Source organism: Lepidochelys kempii, chromosome 14, assembly GCF_965140265.1.
Source record: "Lepidochelys kempii isolate rLepKem1 chromosome 14, rLepKem1.hap2, whole genome shotgun sequence".
In the NCBI taxonomy this organism is placed as follows: Eukaryota; Metazoa; Chordata; order Testudines; family Cheloniidae; genus Lepidochelys; species Lepidochelys kempii.
The window spans coordinates 8499352-8520949 of NC_133269.1; the positions used below are offsets into that span (position 1 = coordinate 8499352).

Genomic DNA, 21598 nt, shown 5'->3' on the forward strand with positions numbered 1-21598 from the left:
TCATGATGTTGAATACTCTTGCCATCAACTGCTTTTGCAATTGTGTAAATGCTCATAAAAGCAACAGGTTTCAGAGTAGCAGCCGTGTTAGTCTGTATTTGCAAAAAGAAAAGGAGTACTTGTGGCACCTTAGAGACTAATCAATTTATTTGAGCATAAGCTTTTGTGAGCTACAGCTCACTTCATCAGATGCAACGTTATCACCAGTAATGTATATTAATGTTATTCCTTAACTTAATATTATTCATTGATAGTTTTTTCCCCTCATCTAAATCTTAGACATTCAAGGAGGTAGTATATGCCATTATTAGGGTGTTCAAATTTGCTTACAAAATTTGCCTGTATTAGATTACACAGAATGACAGCTATTGAAAGAGAAGAAAAGGAAAAGGTGAAAAAAAAAGAGAGGAAACAAGAGGAGGAAGAAACAATGCAACAGGCTACGTGGGTGAAATATACCTTTCCTATCAAACATCAGGTAACGTTTCTGCCTAGCAGTTTATTTTTAGAAATAAAAGGCTTTATTTTTGTAGCAATTGTCATTTATACAACTCTGTTTTATACTTAAGATGTTAATGACCAAATTCTTCACTCCATTGCATCAGTGAGAGCCATGTGCACATACTCAGAGTTAAATTTCTGATGTTATTTCTGGACTTGATCATTTGAGGTTGCCTGTGTCAAAAATTTTTATTTATGATTCAAAATATGCAACTGTTTTTAATGGAAGTATAATAGGTGAACAGTGGAGTATCATTGAATATAAAAAGTAAGAAGTCTTTTAGCTAAATTGTGCTGAAACGAGATGTGAAACAATGAAACATTGCTGTCGAAACACAAGAGTTACACATTAAAGGCTATGATATTCTTCAGTGGAGATTCATTCAAGGAATTGACTTGGTTGCATTTGCTTCTGAATTTTTTAGGGGATTTGGTTTTTGTTGCTCATATTCTCTAAAGTAGAAAACAACTAGAATAATATCCTGAGCTCAAGGGCTAACAAATAAAGATAGTCTTATTTTAAGCTAAGATTTTTTAGAATTTTGCTATCGGACTGAGTTGTATTGTCAGTTTATTTTTGGGTATACATTTTGCAACAGACATCTTCCAGTATGATGCAAAAGTGAACAAAATTGTTTATCTGCTGCTTTCAACTTATTAAAGAATTCCTACCCAGTGATGTTGGCATATGTACAATCTTCATAAACACGCCAGTGTAGTTAGACTGTGTCCAAAAGCTAAAATTTCTGGAGATTTTTTTCCCCTTCACCCCTCAAAAAAACCCTAAACTTTCTTACAACATCCTTTCATCCACCAACTGCTCCCTTCCCTCCAGATCAAAACCTTGGAGAACAGATAGGCTTCACAGCATGACCTGAAGATTAGCAAATTGGGTCTTGGTGGAAAGCGAATTCTAGTCAATGACTTTTTGCTGAAAACATTCAACTCCCAGCTGCATCACTGTTAAATTAGGATGCTGTAAACTGGAGTCCCTCAAACAAAGCAAGATCACACAAGGGAGGAAGTAAGGGAGTTACCAGCACCCAACTCATTTAAATGATTAAGGGGGGTAATGAATTTTCTTGAATAAAAATCTTTCAGCCTAAATTATTGTACTCCTGAAAAGTGCGACGTAAGTGCAAAGTAATAGTGTTATGGTGACTTGCCACACTTCTTTAAACCGTCTTTAAAGGTTTCAGTAAACAATGTTTTAAAAAATTAATGTTGCAAAATATTTAACAGGTTTGGAAACAAAAAGGAGAGGAATATAGAGTAACAGGATATGGTGGTTGGAGCTGGATTAGTAAAACACATGTTCATAGGTTTGTGCCTAAATTACCTGGAAATACTAATGTCAATTACAGAAAAGTGCTACCAAGTAAGTGAAATTTTATTTATTTTGAATTCATAACATACTACTTACTGAATTTACTGCATATTTAGTAGACTGCATCAAAAACATCCCAGATAAGTAGGCTTTGTTCTAAATAGTGTTCTATGTAAACTTTAGGAATTTGCTGTCGCCTTTTTTCTGTATATAGCGTGTATTTCAGCTGTCCTACAAAATTGATCATGTATGTTAAATTGGCTCATTTATGAAGTTGAGGTAGTTTGTAGTACTTATATATGTGCATCTTCACATCTGCTTTGTTCGTGGACAACCTATGTCCAAAAATAGCATTCATAAGCTAGTTATTGTAGATATATACCTATTTTCTATATTAACCAAATATTGTGCCATTAACCAGCTTGATTTGGAAACCATAGTTTTTGCAATGGGGAAGGAAGCCTGTCTGTACAGAAATAATGAAACGGGACTTCAATTTTTATGGGGAAGCGGTCCTATGAATGAACGTGACCTAAGCTCCATTTGGTACCGCTGACCCTTAAAATTGTCTGTCTGCAATTTTATTTAGAAAAGTAGTGGTTTGCAATTAATCTTGGAATTCCTTTTAAATATTAGAACATTGTGCGTGAACTTACTGCTATGAAACTTTTAAAAACATTTTCTGGAGTCCACAAAAACATGCAGGCTCCCTCTGCTGTATTACTTGTGGACACAGCCTTTGGGTTCCCTTTGTAACTGCTAGACTGGATTATTATTGCCTCATGGAGTCCAGAGTGCCAGTCAGGCACAAAATGTTTGCCAGTTGGATAGTTGGGTCCATCCAGGGTTTAAGGTGTATAGGCCAAAATTAAATAAATAAATAAAAAATTTGGAAGCCTATCTTGAGACACTGTAAAAGGGCCTGATTTTCAGAGGGTGGGTGCTCAGATCTTTCTGGAAATAAGGTCCTTTTAAGGTATCTCACACTGGGCTTCCAAAAACACGAGTTGCTTTTTAAAATCCAGACCAAAGAGCCTGAGCCTGCAGTGGATGGAATTTTTACTATTTTCCAGGATTGGGCCCATAGCATACATGTATATATTCAACATTTTGAGCCTGTTACTTGAATATATCACTGAAGTGTTGGGTTCTCTTTTGACATATTAACCGTGCCACGTGGTTAACTTTGATTTCAGGAGGGCTGAAAAGGTAAAATAGTGTACGTGATGCTTGTGAAATGGAGGAAATAATGTAATTAAATCATTAACAAAATGTACTGAGTTATTTTGAGCAAGTTAAAACATTTAAAACTTTTTTCTACTTTTTTAATCTATTGCTAATAGCAAAGAATGATGTTACCACTGAAAACCAGTGCGAACTGGATAAAAGAAAAAGTCCAGCAAAAGTAAAAATAGAGACTGATTCTTCTAAAGAAAGAATAAAAGATTCTCATGATCCACAAGAGAAGGACCAAACGAAAATAGAAATTTCTGAAACCTTGGAGAGAGCCCAAGTAAAGGAAGAAAACAAAATGAGTGAAGAAAAGGTGGAAATTGATATGAATTCTGAAAACTTAGATAATGCAAAAGCTGAAGGTAATACAGACATATTTCAGACCTGAATGTGACACATCAGGGTGCAGTCCAGACCAGTGAGGGACTATTTACCCCTGCCCTGCAACTTTGTGTGCCTTACAATACCTTGCTGTTAGTAGCTCCTACCTGGGCTGCTCACAAACAGCCTTCCAGCATGCAAGTCACACCCTGAGTGTCTGTGTGTAACTGCAGCCTGCCAGCCACACTTTTGTGTTACACTCTGGCTCTCACCAGCCTTGGTTTATACTGCAGGGTGACCCCACCACACTCCCAGTCCCAGATTCTTCCCCAGAAATGTATGTCTTATACTGGCCAGCCTTCTCCTGGAGAGTCTGAATATATTAAGTCCATTACTCTTTTAAGGGACTAATATACATCAGTTTACTGCCTTAAGTGGAGTCACCCAGACACTTTAAGTTAAACACTGGATTAGATAAAACAATAAAACAAGGTTATTAAGTACAAAGAGAAGTTTTAAGTGAGTACAAGGAATGAGTCATAAGAGTCAGAAATGGTTACAAGAAAAATAAAGATTTAAACTATATTAGATTCAAGTAAAGTTTCTCACCACGTGCTTCCAATAGCATTACTGACCAAAGTCTTCAAGTCAGGAACTCTCCCCCCAGAATCCAATGGCTGTTTTCTTTGTCTTCTCAGGTGTGGAGAATAAGAAGGGCAGGGGGAAGGGAGAGGGAGGGCCTCTTGAGGTGTTTGCCCCTCCATTTTATAGTTTCAGTCCCTCTTTGAAAGGCATTTCCAGCTGAGAACCAAGAGACTGGTCTGGTGGAGGAAGGAGACCTCATGCTGTTTCACTGCTAAGATGGAGATCTTTGTCCCTGCCCTCCTTCCTTGCCAAAAAATGGCCCCTTGATAGGTGGTAACCCATTAGCTATGTTGATGCCTGGATGGGGCATCGGCTTGCCTTTTGTGTTTGAGAAACTGGTTTAGCCACCCCCCAGATTTATCTGAGAAACACACTTCAGTCCTGATTTCAGCTGATGTTTATCTATAACTTTACACACAGTGTTGCTACATGCATTTTACCATATTACTGATCAACAAAGTATAAGTTTTTAAGTGATACCTCACAAGGCAAGCCTTGTACACAGATTATTACAATAGCGTGTAGGGTGTGTGAATACAGGGTTGCATTCTGTCACATTTTTATATATCCTACCTAGGATATATGTTATGTATTTTTATGTATGTTAAAGCACAAGAAATCTTTTAACAAATCCTTTTTTAGTTTTGAGAGTCTCAGGTGAAGTTTTTTGACTAGTTTTTAGTCATTGTATTTCATACTACTTGTCTGCAGTAGCGTACCGTATGAGAATGTCTTAAGAGTTCTCTGCTTCATGCTTTTCCTAGCCCAGTTAATGTCTATCCAGCCCTTTGAACATGTGTACTGCTGTAAGTGCAGTTATTACTTTAAACTTCATGTAAAATTGAAAGTTATTTATTGTACTGTCATTACTGAAAGGTCCTTCTGATTCAAAAATATTTATTGTTCACAGCGGAAAGAGAAGTTGATTGTATAAATAGAGCCATCAAAGAAGAACCCATGGAGATAGATGATGTAAAAATGGAATCCCCCACAAAAAATGAGGATATTCACTCTAAAGCAGATTTAATCAATGTCAGCGAGGGGTTTCACTTAAGGACTTGCTACAAAAGAAAAGTAAAAACATCAAAATTAGATGGACTACTTGAAAGAAGAGTAAAACAGTTTACGCTGGAAGAAAAACAGCGCCTAGAAAGGATGAAGCTGGAGGCTAGTTCTAAACCTGTAGGCAGTAGATCTGTGAGTCCACAGAAAAACATAGATGAGCCACAAACAACTAAAGCAAAAGAAGGAAGCCAGATTGACATGTCTCCCCAAGACAGAACCCATATTTCAGGTAAGATCCAAACTGAAGATTCAGTTCAGGACTGCTTGCCAACCAGCAGTACACCTTGTACAAAAACCAGTGAACCAGACCAGCCTTCTTTGCCTTCCATAGACAGACTGTCAAAAAGAGAAGGCCAAGTACTGGATGATGCCTCTGAAATTCAAAGCTCAGTTCAAAACATCACTAAAGAAGGTGATTCTGAACCAGTCGCTACTGATAATAGTCAAGGACAAGAAGTTCTTGAAAAGAGAGAGAGTGAGAATCCCCTCATGGATGACTTAAAACAAACACACACAGAAGATATAAGCAAGAGTGGCACCTTAAACAATGAAAAATCTTCAGAACAAAAAGTATTTAATACCACAGTGTCTCAGAGTAAATGTGAAAACCCCTTACAGCCAGTGGTAACTAAAAGCAGCTGTGAAACAGATGTTCAGCCCATTGCTGAAAAAGCAACCTTGAAAGAAAAACCTGAAAAACAGGTCAGTGACCCAGAAAATAATTGCACGCTGAAAAGCCATTCTGAACCAGTGTCCCCACAAGAAAATGATGAGGGAAAAGATATTGCTCAGAAAAGCAGTGATGGTAAAACTGAAAACAAGATTTTATTTGATCAGAAACAATCATTAAAAACCAAGTTAACTTTAGGAAAAACACCTGAAAGCCAAACTCCTGAACACATTGGTGGAATAAATGTTAGTGATGATTTATTGAATTCTAAAGTCACTGAAGCTAATGGTGAAAAGCAGGGTCAGGAACAGAAAATGGAAGCAAGTACCATAAACAAATGTCTCGATCAGCTGAATCTAAAAAGTATCACTGACAAAAAGAACAATAAGAATGGAGAAATAGAGACTAAAGTTGAGAGAGAGAAATCGGTGGCATTTCAAATTAATGGAAAAGACAGTGACATTAAGATATTGTCAAATGAAGAATGCTTAATGAAAGATACTTGTGATACTAAGGCAGGGAGTGATATTGAACCTAAAGTCAATAATATTAGTAAATCCATTCCTGAACATGAAATAAAACCATTGACTATTAAAGAATGCTCTGTAAAGCCATTAATGAATGGTGATATCACTATGGAGGATACAGATTTAAAAAATAACTTGGATGCTAAATCATGTTTACAGAGTTCTGCGGAGATTGGTGGTGAATCTGGAGAGTATCCTCTGCTTCCAAATAAAATGTCCAAATGTGTGCAAAATATTGGAGAAAAGCAGCATTCTCTTGAAAGATCCAACTTTGTTGATAGTGCTTCTACACAAGCACAGCTTTCCTGTAAGGAAAATGTGATTAGTGAAGCAGAATCCATGGAAACTGAAGCTGTTATGGGTAAGGACGTTGCACCCTCACCAGTAACTTCTTGTGAGGAATCTAGCTTGAGTAGTGACTTTACTGATCAGAATGGCCTGCAGATGTATAATAAAGTTGAAAATATCAATGGAGAAAATAAAACAAAAAATAAAACTGTTATTACAGAAGTGACCACCACAACATCAACTGTTTCCACAGAATCCAAAACGGTGTTTAAAGTAGCAGAGTTGTCAGCCTTCAAGGATGATAAACAAACTATGGTGTCATCTACAGAAAATTGTGCCATTTCCACTGTAACCACCACCACCACTGTAACTAAGCTTACTGCACCTGCTGCAGACAGCAATGTTGATGTCATCTCTGTACAGGAGCACAGTAAAACTGTGATTACAACAACAGTAACTGATTCATTAACTATTCCAGGAGGCACGTTAGTGACTTCCATGACTGTGAGCAAAGAATATTCCACAAGGGATAAAGTGAAGTTAATGAAATTTTCGAGACCCAAAAAGACTCGTTCTGGAACAGCCTTGCCATCTTACAGAAAATTTGTTACCAAAAGCAGTAAAAAGAGTATATTTGTTTTACCCAATGATGATTTAAAAAAGTTGGCCAGAAGAGGAGGTATCAGAGAGGTTCCCTATTTCAACTACAATGCAAAACCTGCCATGGATATTTGGCCGTATCCATCCCCAAGACCAACTTTTGGTATCACTTGGAGGTACATACTTAATGTTTACCTTTTTAAAGAAGAATTTGGGATGGGATGAAATTAACTGTAAAAATGGAAGCAATACAATAGGCATGCAAAAGGTAATTTTTTATTGACTTAAGGTACATCAAAATAGGGCATTCTTATTCCAAAATAAGCATCCACACACAGGTTTGCACTGAAATCACTAAAGGTGTTGGTTACAGGTGATGTAAGGATTGTCTCTATGGGAAGTTACTGCACAGCAAGCTAGGGTGTGAACTTACAGCACACTAGCTATTCCAGCGACACCTCTTACTGTGCACAAAAATGCCCTCTGGCAGTTTAGCTCTGAGCTAAACTGACAAGGGTGCATTAAGTGCTCAGTAAATGTGTTTAGGCCACGAAGGTCGTGCCAGAGTAGCAAGTGCACTGTAAATTTACACCCTAGCTTGCTGTCCACTAACTTCCCCATGTTTCAAGTCCAGTTTTTAGATGGATCCAAACAACATAAAACCAGAATTTAAAACAGTGTTGTAGAAAGGTTTACCATAAAATAAAAGTATCCTGTCCACGCTACACAAAAGTGGTGGAAATAGATTTATATGGAACTAATTCTCAGGCTCTGTTTAAAGACCAGTGGAGATGGAACCTCAGTGTTACCTATAATTGGTGAATAGGTAGAATAACCTGTTGGAACAAAATAGTTCTGAGACTGTTTATAATACTAACCATATTTAAACATGGTTGTGGCTCAGCTGCATTAAATGTTTTCTTTTTATCGAGTGTTTTGGTGGTGATGGTGGGAGGGAATGTTATAACGGTTTTCAAAGTCCCATGTTTTTCTTTCAGTAGCCTTATCTACACTAGGTGAAGATGGAGTAGTGGGAAATGTAAGAAAGTTTAGTGTAGACACAATTTCTATTACATTTAAAATGTAATTTAAAACATCTGATGAAGTGAGCTGTAGCTCACGAAAGCTCATGCTCAAATAAATTGGTTAGTCTCTAAGGTGCCACAAGTACTCCTTTTCTATTTAAAATGTAGTTATAAATTTACTTTTTATAGTCTGTGTGGATGTAAGATAAGCTGTAATATACTTTTAGCCATAACCATGTTTAAACATGTTTTTGTGTATGTAGACAGGGTCTGAATTTTATTTTCTTTCAACAGCCTAATTTTCTTGGTTTTATGTGATTATTCTTCTTTATAACACAAAACTCTTTGTACAGTTGGGCCTGAATGGTATATGGTGTCTTGTAGATTTGCCTGCTAAAGCTCTTCCTTAATTCCACTGCGTATCCACAGACTCTCATGCTTTAGGGCTTGGTTCTGCTCCCATTCAAGATGATGGAAAAACTCCTAGTAACTTTAATGATGCATAATCAAGGTTTTAGTGAGAATCATCTTAACAATTTTAGTCTCTTCTCATCACAAAATGCTTACTAAGAATCATTCTAATTGCTCTGTATTCACCTTAAAAGAAAAGGTGACCAAAATCTATTATTTTTAAAAAGCAATAACTATTGCTGAATTGTGTTATGAAAGTTTCTTTTGATTCATTCTTGATCTGTTTCTACAGCCCATTATTACTTGCAAAAATCTGCAGTATTATGATTAGGCACTGATATTTTATCTTTGATATTTAAATCATAATAATCATTGTTATAAATACAGCTGAAAACTGAGTTTCTCTGGTGGGGAGGGATTTGCAGATTCCTGCAGAAAATCTTCACTGCACTTTATGGACCTGCAGAAATACTGTTAATTTTTCAGCTTAACTCATTGAGAGAGCCCCCTAATTTGTCCCTGGGTACCTTTCAGATAAACTCCCAGCTTCAGACATTTAGTGTTAGCCACTTTGTGCTAAATCTGACTCCTTCCTGCACTGTCAGATATTGCTTAGATCTCAAACAAGGCTGCATTGTACCTACCTATCTTTTGTATGTGCTGTCTGTTAAGTTCCATATGTTTTTCCTCTGAGTGGTATTCGATGGAGGGATTTTTTTGGTCAGCCCCTTTTTGCATGTTCCTCCAGCTGCCCAGTGTCATTCCTGTAATGGCATGTAAATAACTCGATAAAATTCTCTCCTCTTCATCAAAATATGTTTAATCTATCCTCCACTTCCCAACTCATCACCTTAAGATGAGGTGTATTTGTGCACACGTGTCCTTTACCCACTTCCTAAGAGAATTCTGTATATGCATTGTCAGTAGGATGTAGAAATAAACTCAGAGAAACTTTTACAGTTAGGCCCTCCTCAGTGCCATCAACAGGTGACTGTGCCTTGCTGCAGACACTTTCAAAACAAATATACACTATGCATTCTTCTATGGCTTTTCAGTCTTAGTTTAGAATGTGCTAGGTTTTTATCTTTGTCAGTTTGTTCTGGACCATTTAAACACATGCCTACTAATAGAAGGCCCTGTTTCATTTACTTATGAAGAAAAGTGGAGGTCTTTATTTTATGCTTTCCAAATTTTGACCTCGTATGTCATCTAATAAAGATAATTCTATTCTGTAACACTATAGAATATATAGACTGTCATGTTTCTTGCACAGGGCTTTTTCTGGGGTCATGTGGAACAAAAGATATTTTTGAAGGACACGACAAACTGACGTTGCAGAATTTAGGGGTGTTTGGTACAGCATCTTATCCCATTGTGCCGTGGAGTACATAGGGGGACCTGTCATGTATCCAGCCTTGATCCACACATGCAGTACACACTGACATCAATGGGAAATCTTCTGGAGATCTAGGGCAGTATGAGTTCCAAAGAGTTTGAGGAACCGAATAAATTACAAGTGTTCATGCTACTTAAATACTGAAAAGATAAAATGAAAACCCTTTGAGTCTTTGGTTTGGTTAGTCATGAACTTAATGTGTTCAGTTTAAAATGTAACATATTTTATTTTTTTCTTTGTGGCTTGTTTTAGATATCGACTTCAAACGGTGAAGTCATTGGCTGGGGTGAGCCTTATGTTGCGGTTACTCTGGGCATGTTTACGTTGGGATGATATGGCTGCAAAACCCCCACCTGGGGGAGGAACTACACGCACAGGTAGTATTTCTTATAAGCTTTTGCCTTTTTAAAAATGAATAGTTTGTATTAATTTAGGATATTGGTACTGAGAGTCTGTCTAGAAAAGTGCAATATGCTACACAAATTTCAGTTGGTTAAAATCATATAAAATTAACATTATATGGTTTATACCAATTGCTATTTTACATATTTTGAGTATTTTGGAGAAATGGATGTATCAGTTTAATCTAAATGCTTTACTTTTCTGTGTACATTTTTGAAAAAATCTAACCAGAAACAAAGTGTGTAGAGTTGCTTCCAAACAGTTACTTCAGAATGATCATCTGAGGTTAAGAAAAATTTCCCTCACCTTGGGTGAAATCCTGGTTCTACTGAACCCAGTAATGCCAGGATTTTACACCTTCTTACTGGTGATAGTGTTACTTTACACAAGAGTGGGGTTTAAATTTTCCTCTGACAATCAAAATTGACCAGTGTGTGAGGTAGACAATCTATTCTGATATTACACCTCCTGTGGTTCTAGGAGTGGGCTGTCTCTTAAAATGTATTTCTCTGTTTTTTGTTTACTCCAAACCAATCTGCACACACAATCACTTATTTCTGCCGTTTTTAACTGCAATATTCTTTGATTTCCTCACTGTAGCCCATATTTTCAAATCAGCCTGCACGCTTTTGTGCATGCCTTATTTCCATGTGCACAATTCAGGAGTTATGTACACACATGCCTTCATACAGGTAAAAGCAAAAATCCAGATTTGTAAATCTGAGCCTGTTCATGCAGGCACTTGAAATAGCTTTTATGCTTGCCTGTGAAACTCAATGGATTTTTGAAAGTTATTTCTCCACAACTTCCTGTCTTTATTTCTGATGAACAAATTGTTTACCTTTTATTTTCTAACTTAATACATCGTATTGGGTTAAATCACTGTAGAAACATCTGAAACTGAAATTACAACAACTGAAATAATCAAACGGAGAGACGTTGGTCCTTATGGAATTCGTTCAGAGTACTGTATAAGAAAAATCATTTGCCCTATTGGTGTACCTGAGGCTCCAAAAGGTATGTTTGTTTATAAGTCTTCAAATGTCGTCATAAATTTTATAGAAATAAGTTTAACCAAATTTTTATGGTAACCCTGACCATCTAAGGAGAGGGCATTGTTGCACAAATTGAGATAAGTATTCATTCTCCATTCAGTTGTGTTAAACAAATCAATCTAGTCATTCTGTTAGATTTATTATCTTAAAGTCAAAGGCCTTCCTGTTTCTAAAATGAGATTTGCAGAAATGAATGGGGTAATATACAGTAAATCTTCTTTATAAGCAGGATATCCTGTCCTTAACATGTTAAAAGAAAATTATCAACTAATAAAAAGTTAACCCAACTCCATATCTAATCTACCATATGATATTGTAGATTCAAGTAGGTTACAATTGAAAAACAGCAAATTTGTGTGTGTGTGTAATATTTACTTTCTCTGGATTTTCAGTAGCCATGCCATCATACAAAAGAAGCTAAAATGAACCTACCCCTACAGATCTTTAAAACTCTAGACATTATTATATTTTTCTCCTGATTTCATTAAAATCTAACAGCCCTCCTGAATACAGTTTTAGCTTCTAGCTTCCTGAAAATCAAAAATAGCTTGTGGATCTGTTTTGCTTATTATAGAGTCTTGGATAATGATACTCAGATTACTTCTTTAACAGTTAGGTTAGAATTTTTAAAAGTTTTCAGCTTTGGCCTAACAGTGCTGCCATTGAATTCAGTGGGAGTTTGTTTGAAAAATTTATTCTGAATAACCCCCATTTTCAAACACTTCAGAATTTGTATAAAAATTGACACTAAATAACCTTAAATTTGGATCTTAATTTTATTTCCTGGTTTACTTTAATGAATGTTTGACTTTTCTCTAAAGAAACTCCTACACCTCAGAGGAAAGGCCTTCGATCAAGTGCATTGAGGCCAAAGAGGCCAGAAACGCCCAAGCAGACAGGACCTGTTATCATTGAAAGTTGGGTAGCAGAGGAGGAACTGGAATTATGGGAGATCAGGGCATTTGCTGAAAGGTAAACTGATGCAATTTAAATGACGCATTTTAGTTTGTGTGTACTTTGGTAAATAAATGCTCCAACCAGATTGCCCAAGCTATAGGTGATACCCATAATGAATAAAAAATTAAGCTTTTAATGTTGTCTTTGCTTTCTTTTTTAAAAATGGGCAAACTTTAAAGTTGAAGGAGCAAGTTACTGGTGATGCCAGAAACTAATTTAATTGTGGCAGATCTATAAACCTACACACTAATTTTGTGTTAATCTAGTATGTAGTAACTAAGTAAACTATTATTTGACTGCTGTATGAAGTAAACAGTGTTGTGTGCCAACAGAGTATTTCTGTACAGCATGAGTCCTTCTGACATGCACATTACTTACTAAAACGATAAAGGTTTTAAATCATTCGCAATACGAATGAAGCAAATGTGTCCCTTAAAACAAAGGGTAAAGTCAGCCTTTAAGTCCCAAAGTACAGTCACATGAAAGGAATATTCACAGTGCTTCACATTTAGAGGAAAAGTTATAGCTAGACCTTTATCTTGCTTATCTAACAAAATGCTATTGTTTTGAGCTGTTGGTGTTATGCAAAAAGTGGTGTTTTCAGTCTCTCAAAAATAGTTTTCAGAGTATCAGCCGTGTTAGTCTGTATCCGCAAAAAAAAAAGGAGGACTTGTGGCACCTTAGAGACTAACAAATTTATTTGAGCTTAAGCTTTCGTGAGCTACAGCTCACTTCATTGGATGCATTCAGTGGAAAATACAGTGGGGAGATTTATATACACAGAGAACATGAAACAATGGGTGTTACCATACACACTGTAACGAGAGTGATCAGGTAAGGTGAGCTATTACCAGCAGGAGAGTGGGGAGGTGGGGGGAAGAAACTTTTTGTAGTGATAATCAAGGTGGGCCATTTCCAGCAGTTGACAAGAACGTCTGAGGAATAGTTATAGACCACAGACTTGATAAATAGTTTCTTTGAAAGGCATTGCATTAATTTGCTTTAGAATATTTCAGGGAGTAGTCTAAGAAGCAGGACTAATTCTCAAAAAATCGGTTAAGCTGGATAAAATGAAATAGCCTTTTTGTGTACAGTAGTAATTTTTTTCTTTGGTTGCTTGTCTTTGGCAGGGTGGAGAAAGAAAAGGCACAGGCAGTTGAGCAGCAGGCTAAGGTTAGTGAACAGAAGAAGGCTGAGGAATTCAAGGCCCAAATGGAGGTTCAACTAAAACAGCAACGATTGGCTGCCCAGCAGGTGGGGGAGCCATTAGTAGTCCCACCTGTCAAAAAGTTTGCATTGTTAGTCTGCGTACATCCAAACACAAGAAATAAAGTATGCCTCTGTAATGTTATTTTTCAAGTATAATTGTAACTTTTCCAGTATATATACAAACTCAACATTCTGGAAAGTTCCCACTGAGATAGTAAACATTGTTACTTACTGTACGTAATACATACATTATTTTGAAGTACTGGGCTGTAAGAAGGATTTTTTTTTTATAATTGTCTTTCAGTTTTGTAGACCCAGTTTAGATTGTGTCCAAAAATGTTTTTCTTCCACTTTTAAAAGGGGGGTGTGAAATAGCATCCTCCAGGTGGGATCTGAAGCATTCCACAGTCCGATGGAAAGCAGCTTCAACACACAGTTGACTGTGAAATTGGCTAGATTGGTTCCCATGCTAGAATTAGGACAAAACTTTCTGATTTTGTCCAACCCTGAGTTTGTCTGGGTACAAGCATGGAAGGGGAGGGTTGTGTTTTAACCTGCTAATTAATAATCCCCAATACCTGATCGCAGGTTGATTTTTTATTTTATTTTATTTATTTTGCACCCTGATTTTTCCAGAATGGTTTCATTTTTCCTTTTGTTTTGTATTGTCTGTAGAGAATACATTTCTGCCTGTTAGTGACTGATACCACAAATAGTATTTTAGAATTATCTAAGCATAAAATGCCAACCCTTAGTTAACTTACAAACCCATTACTTTATTTTCTAATGTTTATGCTATTTTATATCTTAAATCATGGCTATTTTAATTCTTAAATCATTATTTATTCACTTGTAAATAGTGAAAAAGAAATAATGTTGGTGCCTAAGCAGTTCTACCCACTTTTCCCAGACTTGCAGTCACGATTCAAATTGATAAGGAGCACTGCTCAACGTGAAATATATTGGAAAACATGCAAATTACAGTTGGCATTTTTAATTGCTTGCAGATAGCAGTCTCTCTAAAATAAAAAAGCACCATTGCTTAGGGTAGTGACAGTATGGGAAGCCTACTGTCATGTAAGGGATTGTTGAATATGGTTTTGAAAGTAAGCTGGAGATTGGCTTCATTGTCAGATGAAAAACTTTAAATAATGATATTCTTTTGATTATGGTAAATTAGATAAAGTAGAAATGGAGATATCTTCACTTTCTGACACTTTTGTTACCATTAGCAAGATAAAGCTGCTGCCAGCAGTAAACTCAGGAAAGCCAACAGTAATTAAAAATTGAGCTGTGTGTGTAATACAGGTTTGCATCTGTCACTGAAATTGATGAAAGCCATGGACACATACTGAAACCCAAAATATGGGCATATATTTTCTGACTGTAGTTTATCATGATAAAAAACTTTCTACCTTTTGATCTTTCATATTTCTTGATAGTCTGAGAATAGTGAATAAATGCACTGGATTGATTATGTACAGCATTCAAAAGATGCTGTATACAATGTGCGGTGTAGCACAGTGGAATGTATACATCTGCAATACAGAAAGTATTTTATGGCAAATTATAATATTGCATGTGTATGTCAATTGTGATAGCTTGATAGCAATCTGTAATGTATTCTGCTTCAATAATTTAGTATTTAGATTTGCTAGATCCTGTTTGCATACCTTATTTTTCAGTGGGAAAAATTAGGTATTCATCCCTTGCAAAATCCACAAATTTTAACTCTTCATTCATTCATTGAGTTTTTCCTCTAACTTTGATAGAAGCGACTGGAACAACAGAAGCAGTTACCTACAACAGCCACTACGGTCACTACAGCAAGCAGTACTGCAACCACTGCCTCCACTCCACAGAAGGTTGTGGTAGGCCCATTAACAGGCCCAGTTCCTACTGGAACCAAAGTAGTGCTTACTACTAAAGTGGGCTCTCCAGCTACGGTAACATTCCAACAGAACAAGAACTTCCATCAGACTTTCGCTACCTGGGTTAAACAAGGCCAGTCCTCAGCAGGTAAATGATCTGTACCCTGGTCTATACTGGGGGGGTCGATCTAAGTTACGCAACTTCAGCTTCGTGAATAATGTAGCTGAAGTCGACGTACTTAGATCGACTTACTGTGGTGAAGAGTCGACTGCTGCTACTCCCCCGGCGACTCTGTCCGTGCCTCTCGCGGCGCTGGAGTACAGGAGTTGACGGGAGAGCGCTCGGGGGTCGATTTATCGTGTCTAGACTAGACGTGATAAATCGATCCCCTCTGGATCGATGGCTGCCCGCCGATCCGGCAGGTAGTGAAGACATACCTTAGGTGTCACTAAAGGAACCTGTTGTTAGTCATTGCTTCTATAGCACACCAACTTTTTCTCTATAATATAGCAATATTGGAATTTAATTTCTCATCTTTGTGGTTAACTTTATCAGTTTGGGAGGGAGCTGGGGAACAATTACTTTTGTCTAAAGATGAATGTCCTGTCCTTAGGCCAATATTTTTCCTGCACTCACAAGCCAGGTTGTTTCATTTCTTATCTATGCCAGTTTTATCTGTAATATTTATGGTGAAAGTGTTCTGTGCATAAATTCATTGTTTCAACAAACCTTTAAAAGATATATGAGGGGGAAATGATGACTCATTCAAAAGTGGTTGTATAATAACCTTCCAGTTTTACTCTTTTATACTTAAGACAAGTCATATTTACTAATAATAATCAAGTTCAAAAATTGACTTTCTTATTTCAATAGCTACCAGCACAGCTGCTACATCAGCTACAACCATTGCCAGCACAGGTCAGACGTTCCAGATTGCAGGCACTCCAGTAACTATGGCAGGCAAAGTGATAACAAAGTTGCCACTTCCAGCAAACAGCAAGATTGTTGCCGTTAATGTGCCATCAACCCAAGGAGGTAGGGGTAAAAAATGTATCTTCTAACTTTCTAATTCAGATTGCATTAACATTATTTTCCTAGTGAAATAAAATGTGACTTGCCTCTTTTTAAAAAACAAAAAAAACCACAACCACCCAACCGGAATAAGTCTCTACAGCTTTTTCTTTGCTGCCGCCAAAACAATGGCAGTTGTTTTCAGGCAAAAAATGTAGGTTTGTATCTTAAATTTCTGCCTCCTCTTATCCGTGACCTTGGGTCTTCTACTCTATGTTCCATAGTGCATAATCAGAAGCTCTAATTTCTTTCGACAACCTAGAATGCAAAATTCTTTTTTCTGCCTCTAAATTAGACATCAGCAAAAGGATTCTTTTAAAAGTGTAGCAGAACAGATGTAACCGCTAATTGTTGTAAATATTTGTTCCTTAGAAGCTGGTGTGATTCACTTTACTTATCAGTGCAGTACTGTTGGATCCTTTTCTTCTTGATTGGAAATGACAACATGACATTTTGTGAGCTTGTAGATGGCATATCACTTCTTCACCAAAGAAAAATACTCATTCCTCCATCTCCTTTATTTAATCTATGAAAAAGTCATGGAGACTGCTAGCTTTTGATGGTGCTTTTTTAGGTGGATGAATGGCACTTACCATGCTCTTCAGTTCCATGAGTTTGAGGCTCATTGAGATGTTTAAGTAGGTCACTTGGAAGCAGGGAGGCACAGGCCATCCATATCTAAATGTGTAAATAATAATCACCTGTATATGGGACCACACATGGGCAAGTACCTCATCATAAAGATCAATAGAGAGGTTCACAACTCTGAAATACCATTCTTTGCCCAAATCCTTTTAAAATATCAGTCTGTGGACTGATACTTTGGAGGGAGTTGTACAAGCAACAGAAGAGGTAATGCTACTTCTCTATAGAACGTGAAGAAGTTTCTGCCAAGAGACTTTGACAGAAGTCCCACAGAAGGGTCATAAAAACTCAGAGTGAGAGTACTGGATGTCAGTGTGGTGTCGCTATGATTTATCACATTTGCAATTTTTTGTATTGATTAATTCTTTTTTTTATTAGGTGTTGTTCAAGTTCAGCAAAAAGTGTTGGGTATCATTCCATCAACTACAGGTGCAAATCAACAAACATTTACTTCATTCCAGCCAAGGACAGCGACTGTAACTATTAGGCCAAATACCACAGGGACTCTAGGTACAACATGTACTTCACAAGTAAGATGTTTTTCTGAGCTTTATCAATTACATTGGGTAAATACATTGGAAGTCATGGAAGGGCACATGAGCAAACACAGAAGCAGGATCCTACATGCATATGCAGATGCACAGCAAGTCTCATAGACTCTAAGATTTCAGAATAGGATTTTTAATAGGATTATTGAATTATTAAAGTTTTCAAAGGTTGTGCTCTATTGCTATGTAAGACATGCAAGTTTTGATTCAGACTAGAAATAAGGTTGTACAGTGCCTAGCCTAGTACAGTGGGGTCTTGATCCATGGCTAGGGTGTGTAGGCACTATGGCAATACAAATAATAATGTGTAAATTTAACACGAAGGGAAATTAACAATTGAAATAATTTACCTAAGGATGTGGTGAATTCTCCTTCAGTGTAGTCTTTAAATCAAGACTGGAGATCTCTCTCAAAGATATACTGTAGCTCAATCAGAAGTTATGAGCATGATGCAGATGCTACCGAGTGAGGTTCTGTGGGCCTATATTATGCTGAAGTCAGACTCGATGATCTTAATGATCCCTGTTGCCTTGATATCAATCTGATTCCTGGATTCCGTCTCCCACTCTCTAGGCTGGCGTTCACATTTGGTCAGAGTGGGAGGATAAACCCACGCATAATTTTTTCACCAATCAAGGAGCCACTTCCATGTTGTCCTTCTTGGCTTTTGGCTGGTCTCTACAAGACAGGACCTCATAGCACATAGTTTTAATGAGTAATCGATACTTATCAGAGCTAAGAAACTTGTTAGGAGAGTAAATAGGACAGAGTTTTGCTAAAGTCGGCTTTAAAAGAATTTTCAAACATGCAACATATAAATATATGAGCTACTTGTATCCCTTTATTTCTCACTGTTTGTAAAGAATTCCAGGTTCAGCAGGATATGCGCTTTTTGAAAAGTTTGACATGTATGTTCTCCTTTTGCTGTCTCTAGATAATGCCAGGGACACCACTCCGCCCAGGTATGACAGTAATAAGGACACCACTTCAGTCATCAACATTAGGAAAGGCCATCATTCGAACACCTGTAGTGGTGCAGCAAGGTATTCTTCCATCCAGTAGGTTCATTTTAATTATAAATTTCCAATGTGTGAAAACCATGGTTTGTTTCTCCATAAACATTTTATGTATCATTCACCCTAACTCAGAAATTACTGTATTCAGTGCAGTGTTAACAAAAACAGTGTTGGGATCAATCATCAGTTTAATCAAGGTTACTGAATGAGAGTCCACTGAATAGTAACTCTTTCATTCGGGTGGGTACAAAGAACAGGTTTCCTAGTTTAATACAAAACTTGGATAAACGGTTTAATGAATAATGAAAATATAAAATTATTATTAATCAGTTTGTAGAAAGGTTTGAATTAAAAGTGTTGTGCGAAAACACTACATGTAATTAGAGGAAAGCTAGGTGTTTTAAAGTGTCTTGTAAGTAGATTGCAAAATGTTTTACTTGAATTCAGATTCATATTTTTGTTTAGTCAGATACAGAAGTGACTAATAGATGTTCTATGGCAAGCAGAAATGCTTGCTTAACTTCTCTCATGAAGTTGGGGTTTAGAAGTTTTGTGTGCTTTAATGAAAAATGTTGGAAATGTATTTTTAGCATAACAAATTTTGCTGTCTTTAACAGGTCAGACTCAACAGGTGGTGACTCAGATAATTAGAGGTCAGCCTGTCTCAACTGCAGTTTCTAGTACTAGCACAACTTCTTCAAGTCCTGGACAAAAGGTAGCAACAGCTCCTGGAACACCTCCACAGAATATACAACCACAAACCACAACGCCGCAGCCCACTCGTCCCCAGCAAGGACAAGTGAAACTTACTATGGCCCAACTCACGCAGTTAACTCAAGGACAGGTAAACATTTTTTTATAGACTCAGACATGAAAATATGCCCATACTGGTATCCTTTGATCTCATCAGTATGGGGGGGGGGTGTACATTTTCATACATGGTGTTTCAGTTTTACTTTTTGAGAAACCTATAACCTACGTACAAATCAAATGGTAATTAAATTAAGAAAATAGAGATTTATTTTCTCTAAATATCTTTTATCTATTTACCTTGTTGCCTTCAGAATGTGGATGCCCATCCACTGTCTTTGGCTGGGTGTTGAAGGACATTATAGCTGTCATTTATGTTTGCTTTAGTGCTGGGAAAGGAAGAGTTACATCATTTGGAACTGGGAAATAGCACTCTCTATTACTTCTGCCTAGACCACGAGAGTCTGGTCTGCATGTTAGTTTAGATTCATGCTGAGTTTGGCTGTAAATTGTAAATCCTTCCTTCAAGGGGCCCTCTTTTCTGTGTTTATATCTTTGAATCTTTGAGCACTACCATAATATAAGTACTTAATAATAATGTTAAGAATGGATATAAAGTTTAATTGTCAAAATATGCTCATGCCTTAGTGTCATTTTTGACATGTAGAACAACATGCAGGAATTATTTGCTAGGGCTGATTCAAAAAGTTATTGATTATTGAAGGTGTGGACAAGGGCAGGTATCAGTTGAAGGCAAGAGCTGCCACTGGTGGGACTGATTCAAAGAGACATGTCTGACACAGGGAGTCACTGTAAGGGTTAGAACTATCCTGATCTGTCTGCAAAACTGGGATGTTTCTGCCTGTATTAAAGACCTCCAAAAATATGGTATCCAAAGAAACAATTTAAGCAGTAACGTTCTACCAGCATGCTGAAAACCTGGATGAACAGTCAACACTTACAGTTTACAGTTGGGCAATGTGTGATATGCACTTAGGAAAATGTTTTATTGAATAACCTTGTGAACAGGCAGTTGGGATTCTTGAGGTTGGTCTTTGGGTCAGGAGGTGGTTAATAGGATGCCCCAAATTAATCTCACACCTGAATTTATTGCTCATACATTTTAAAGAGACACAAGATCAACTGTAGATTCTGTTGGCTAAGAATCTAGCCAAGTTTGACAGATAAAATCTTAACAGCCTTTTGTTGTTACAAATCTGCTTCAGTATTCTGATGAAAATGCATGTCGCTGAACCCAGCCCAATAGATAATCAGATCTGTCCATAAAGAACCAGGGTACTTTACCATCTTTTGACCTGAAATTTTGTTACTGGAATATTTTGTATGTGGTTTTTGTCATAAAACTTTGTATTTCCACGATACTGAACTTAAGCATCAGAGATGCAATATGTACCCTAGTGGTTCAGGTGTTGAATCCCCAGAATTCATAATCCTGGGTCTCCCGGATTACTGCATAATCCACCTAAGGCTTATATCATTGGGACAACAATACTAACATGACTTTTACTTTTTTTTTAGGGTGGCAGTCAGGGGTTGACTGTGGTAATTCAGGGACAGGGTCAAACTACTGGCCAGTTACAGTTGATACCTCAGGGTGTGACTGTCATACCAGGTCCAGGACAACAGCTAATGCAAGCGGCTATGCCGAATGGTACAATTCAGAGATTCCTTTTCACTCCGTTATCATCATCCGCTTCTACAGCTAGCGCAACTACTACGACGGTTTCCACTTCGACATCAGGTAGGGTTTCCTGTGCTCAAGAGAAGAGGGTGATTGGAGTTAGGTTTTTTTAATTTTTTTTATATAGTTGGAATTAGTCTCTTCATTAAAGTATCTTAGTTAAAAGAACAGTGTGTAGACTTAGAAATCTTCAGCTGACGCTCTGTATAAAGTATTGTAGTGCTTTTTAAACCGAAGGGGAAATAGTGCTTCCTCAACTTTCGAAAACCTAGGACCTTGTCTACACTACACAGTTTCGGTGACAAAAGGGAGCTTTTGCTGACAAAACAGTGGAGGTGTACAATGCTACTTTTGTCGGCAAA

The 21598-nt window shown here is 37.1% G+C and overlaps 1 protein-coding gene across 9 annotated transcripts in view; it reads left to right on the forward strand.

Moving 5' to 3' along the window:
* The window catches only part of BPTF (bromodomain PHD finger transcription factor), a 92556-nt gene that overhangs the window by 52776 nt on the left and 18182 nt on the right, over positions 1-21598 (forward strand). For 5 of the 9 annotated variants that reach the window (XM_073310727.1, XM_073310729.1, XM_073310730.1 and 2 more), the window contains 14 exons: positions 349-478; positions 1744-1879; positions 3172-3423; positions 4938-7353; positions 10262-10386; positions 11300-11428; positions 12288-12438; positions 13554-13677; positions 15405-15651; positions 16378-16539; positions 17599-17750; positions 18703-18826; positions 19402-19628; positions 21074-21296. In XM_073310727.1, coding sequence (XP_073166828.1) covers positions 349-478; positions 1744-1879; positions 3172-3423; positions 4938-7353; positions 10262-10386; positions 11300-11428; positions 12288-12438; positions 13554-13677; positions 15405-15651; positions 16378-16539; positions 17599-17750; positions 18703-18826; positions 19402-19628; positions 21074-21296 — 4598 coding nt within the window. The remainder of the gene's footprint in view (positions 1-348; positions 479-1743; positions 1880-3171; positions 3424-4937; positions 7354-10261; positions 10387-11299; positions 11429-12287; positions 12439-13553; positions 13678-15404; positions 15652-16377; positions 16540-17598; positions 17751-18702; positions 18827-19401; positions 19629-21073; positions 21297-21598) is intronic. The other 4 variants (XM_073310726.1, XM_073310731.1, XM_073310728.1 and 1 more) reach the window with 3 other exon arrangements.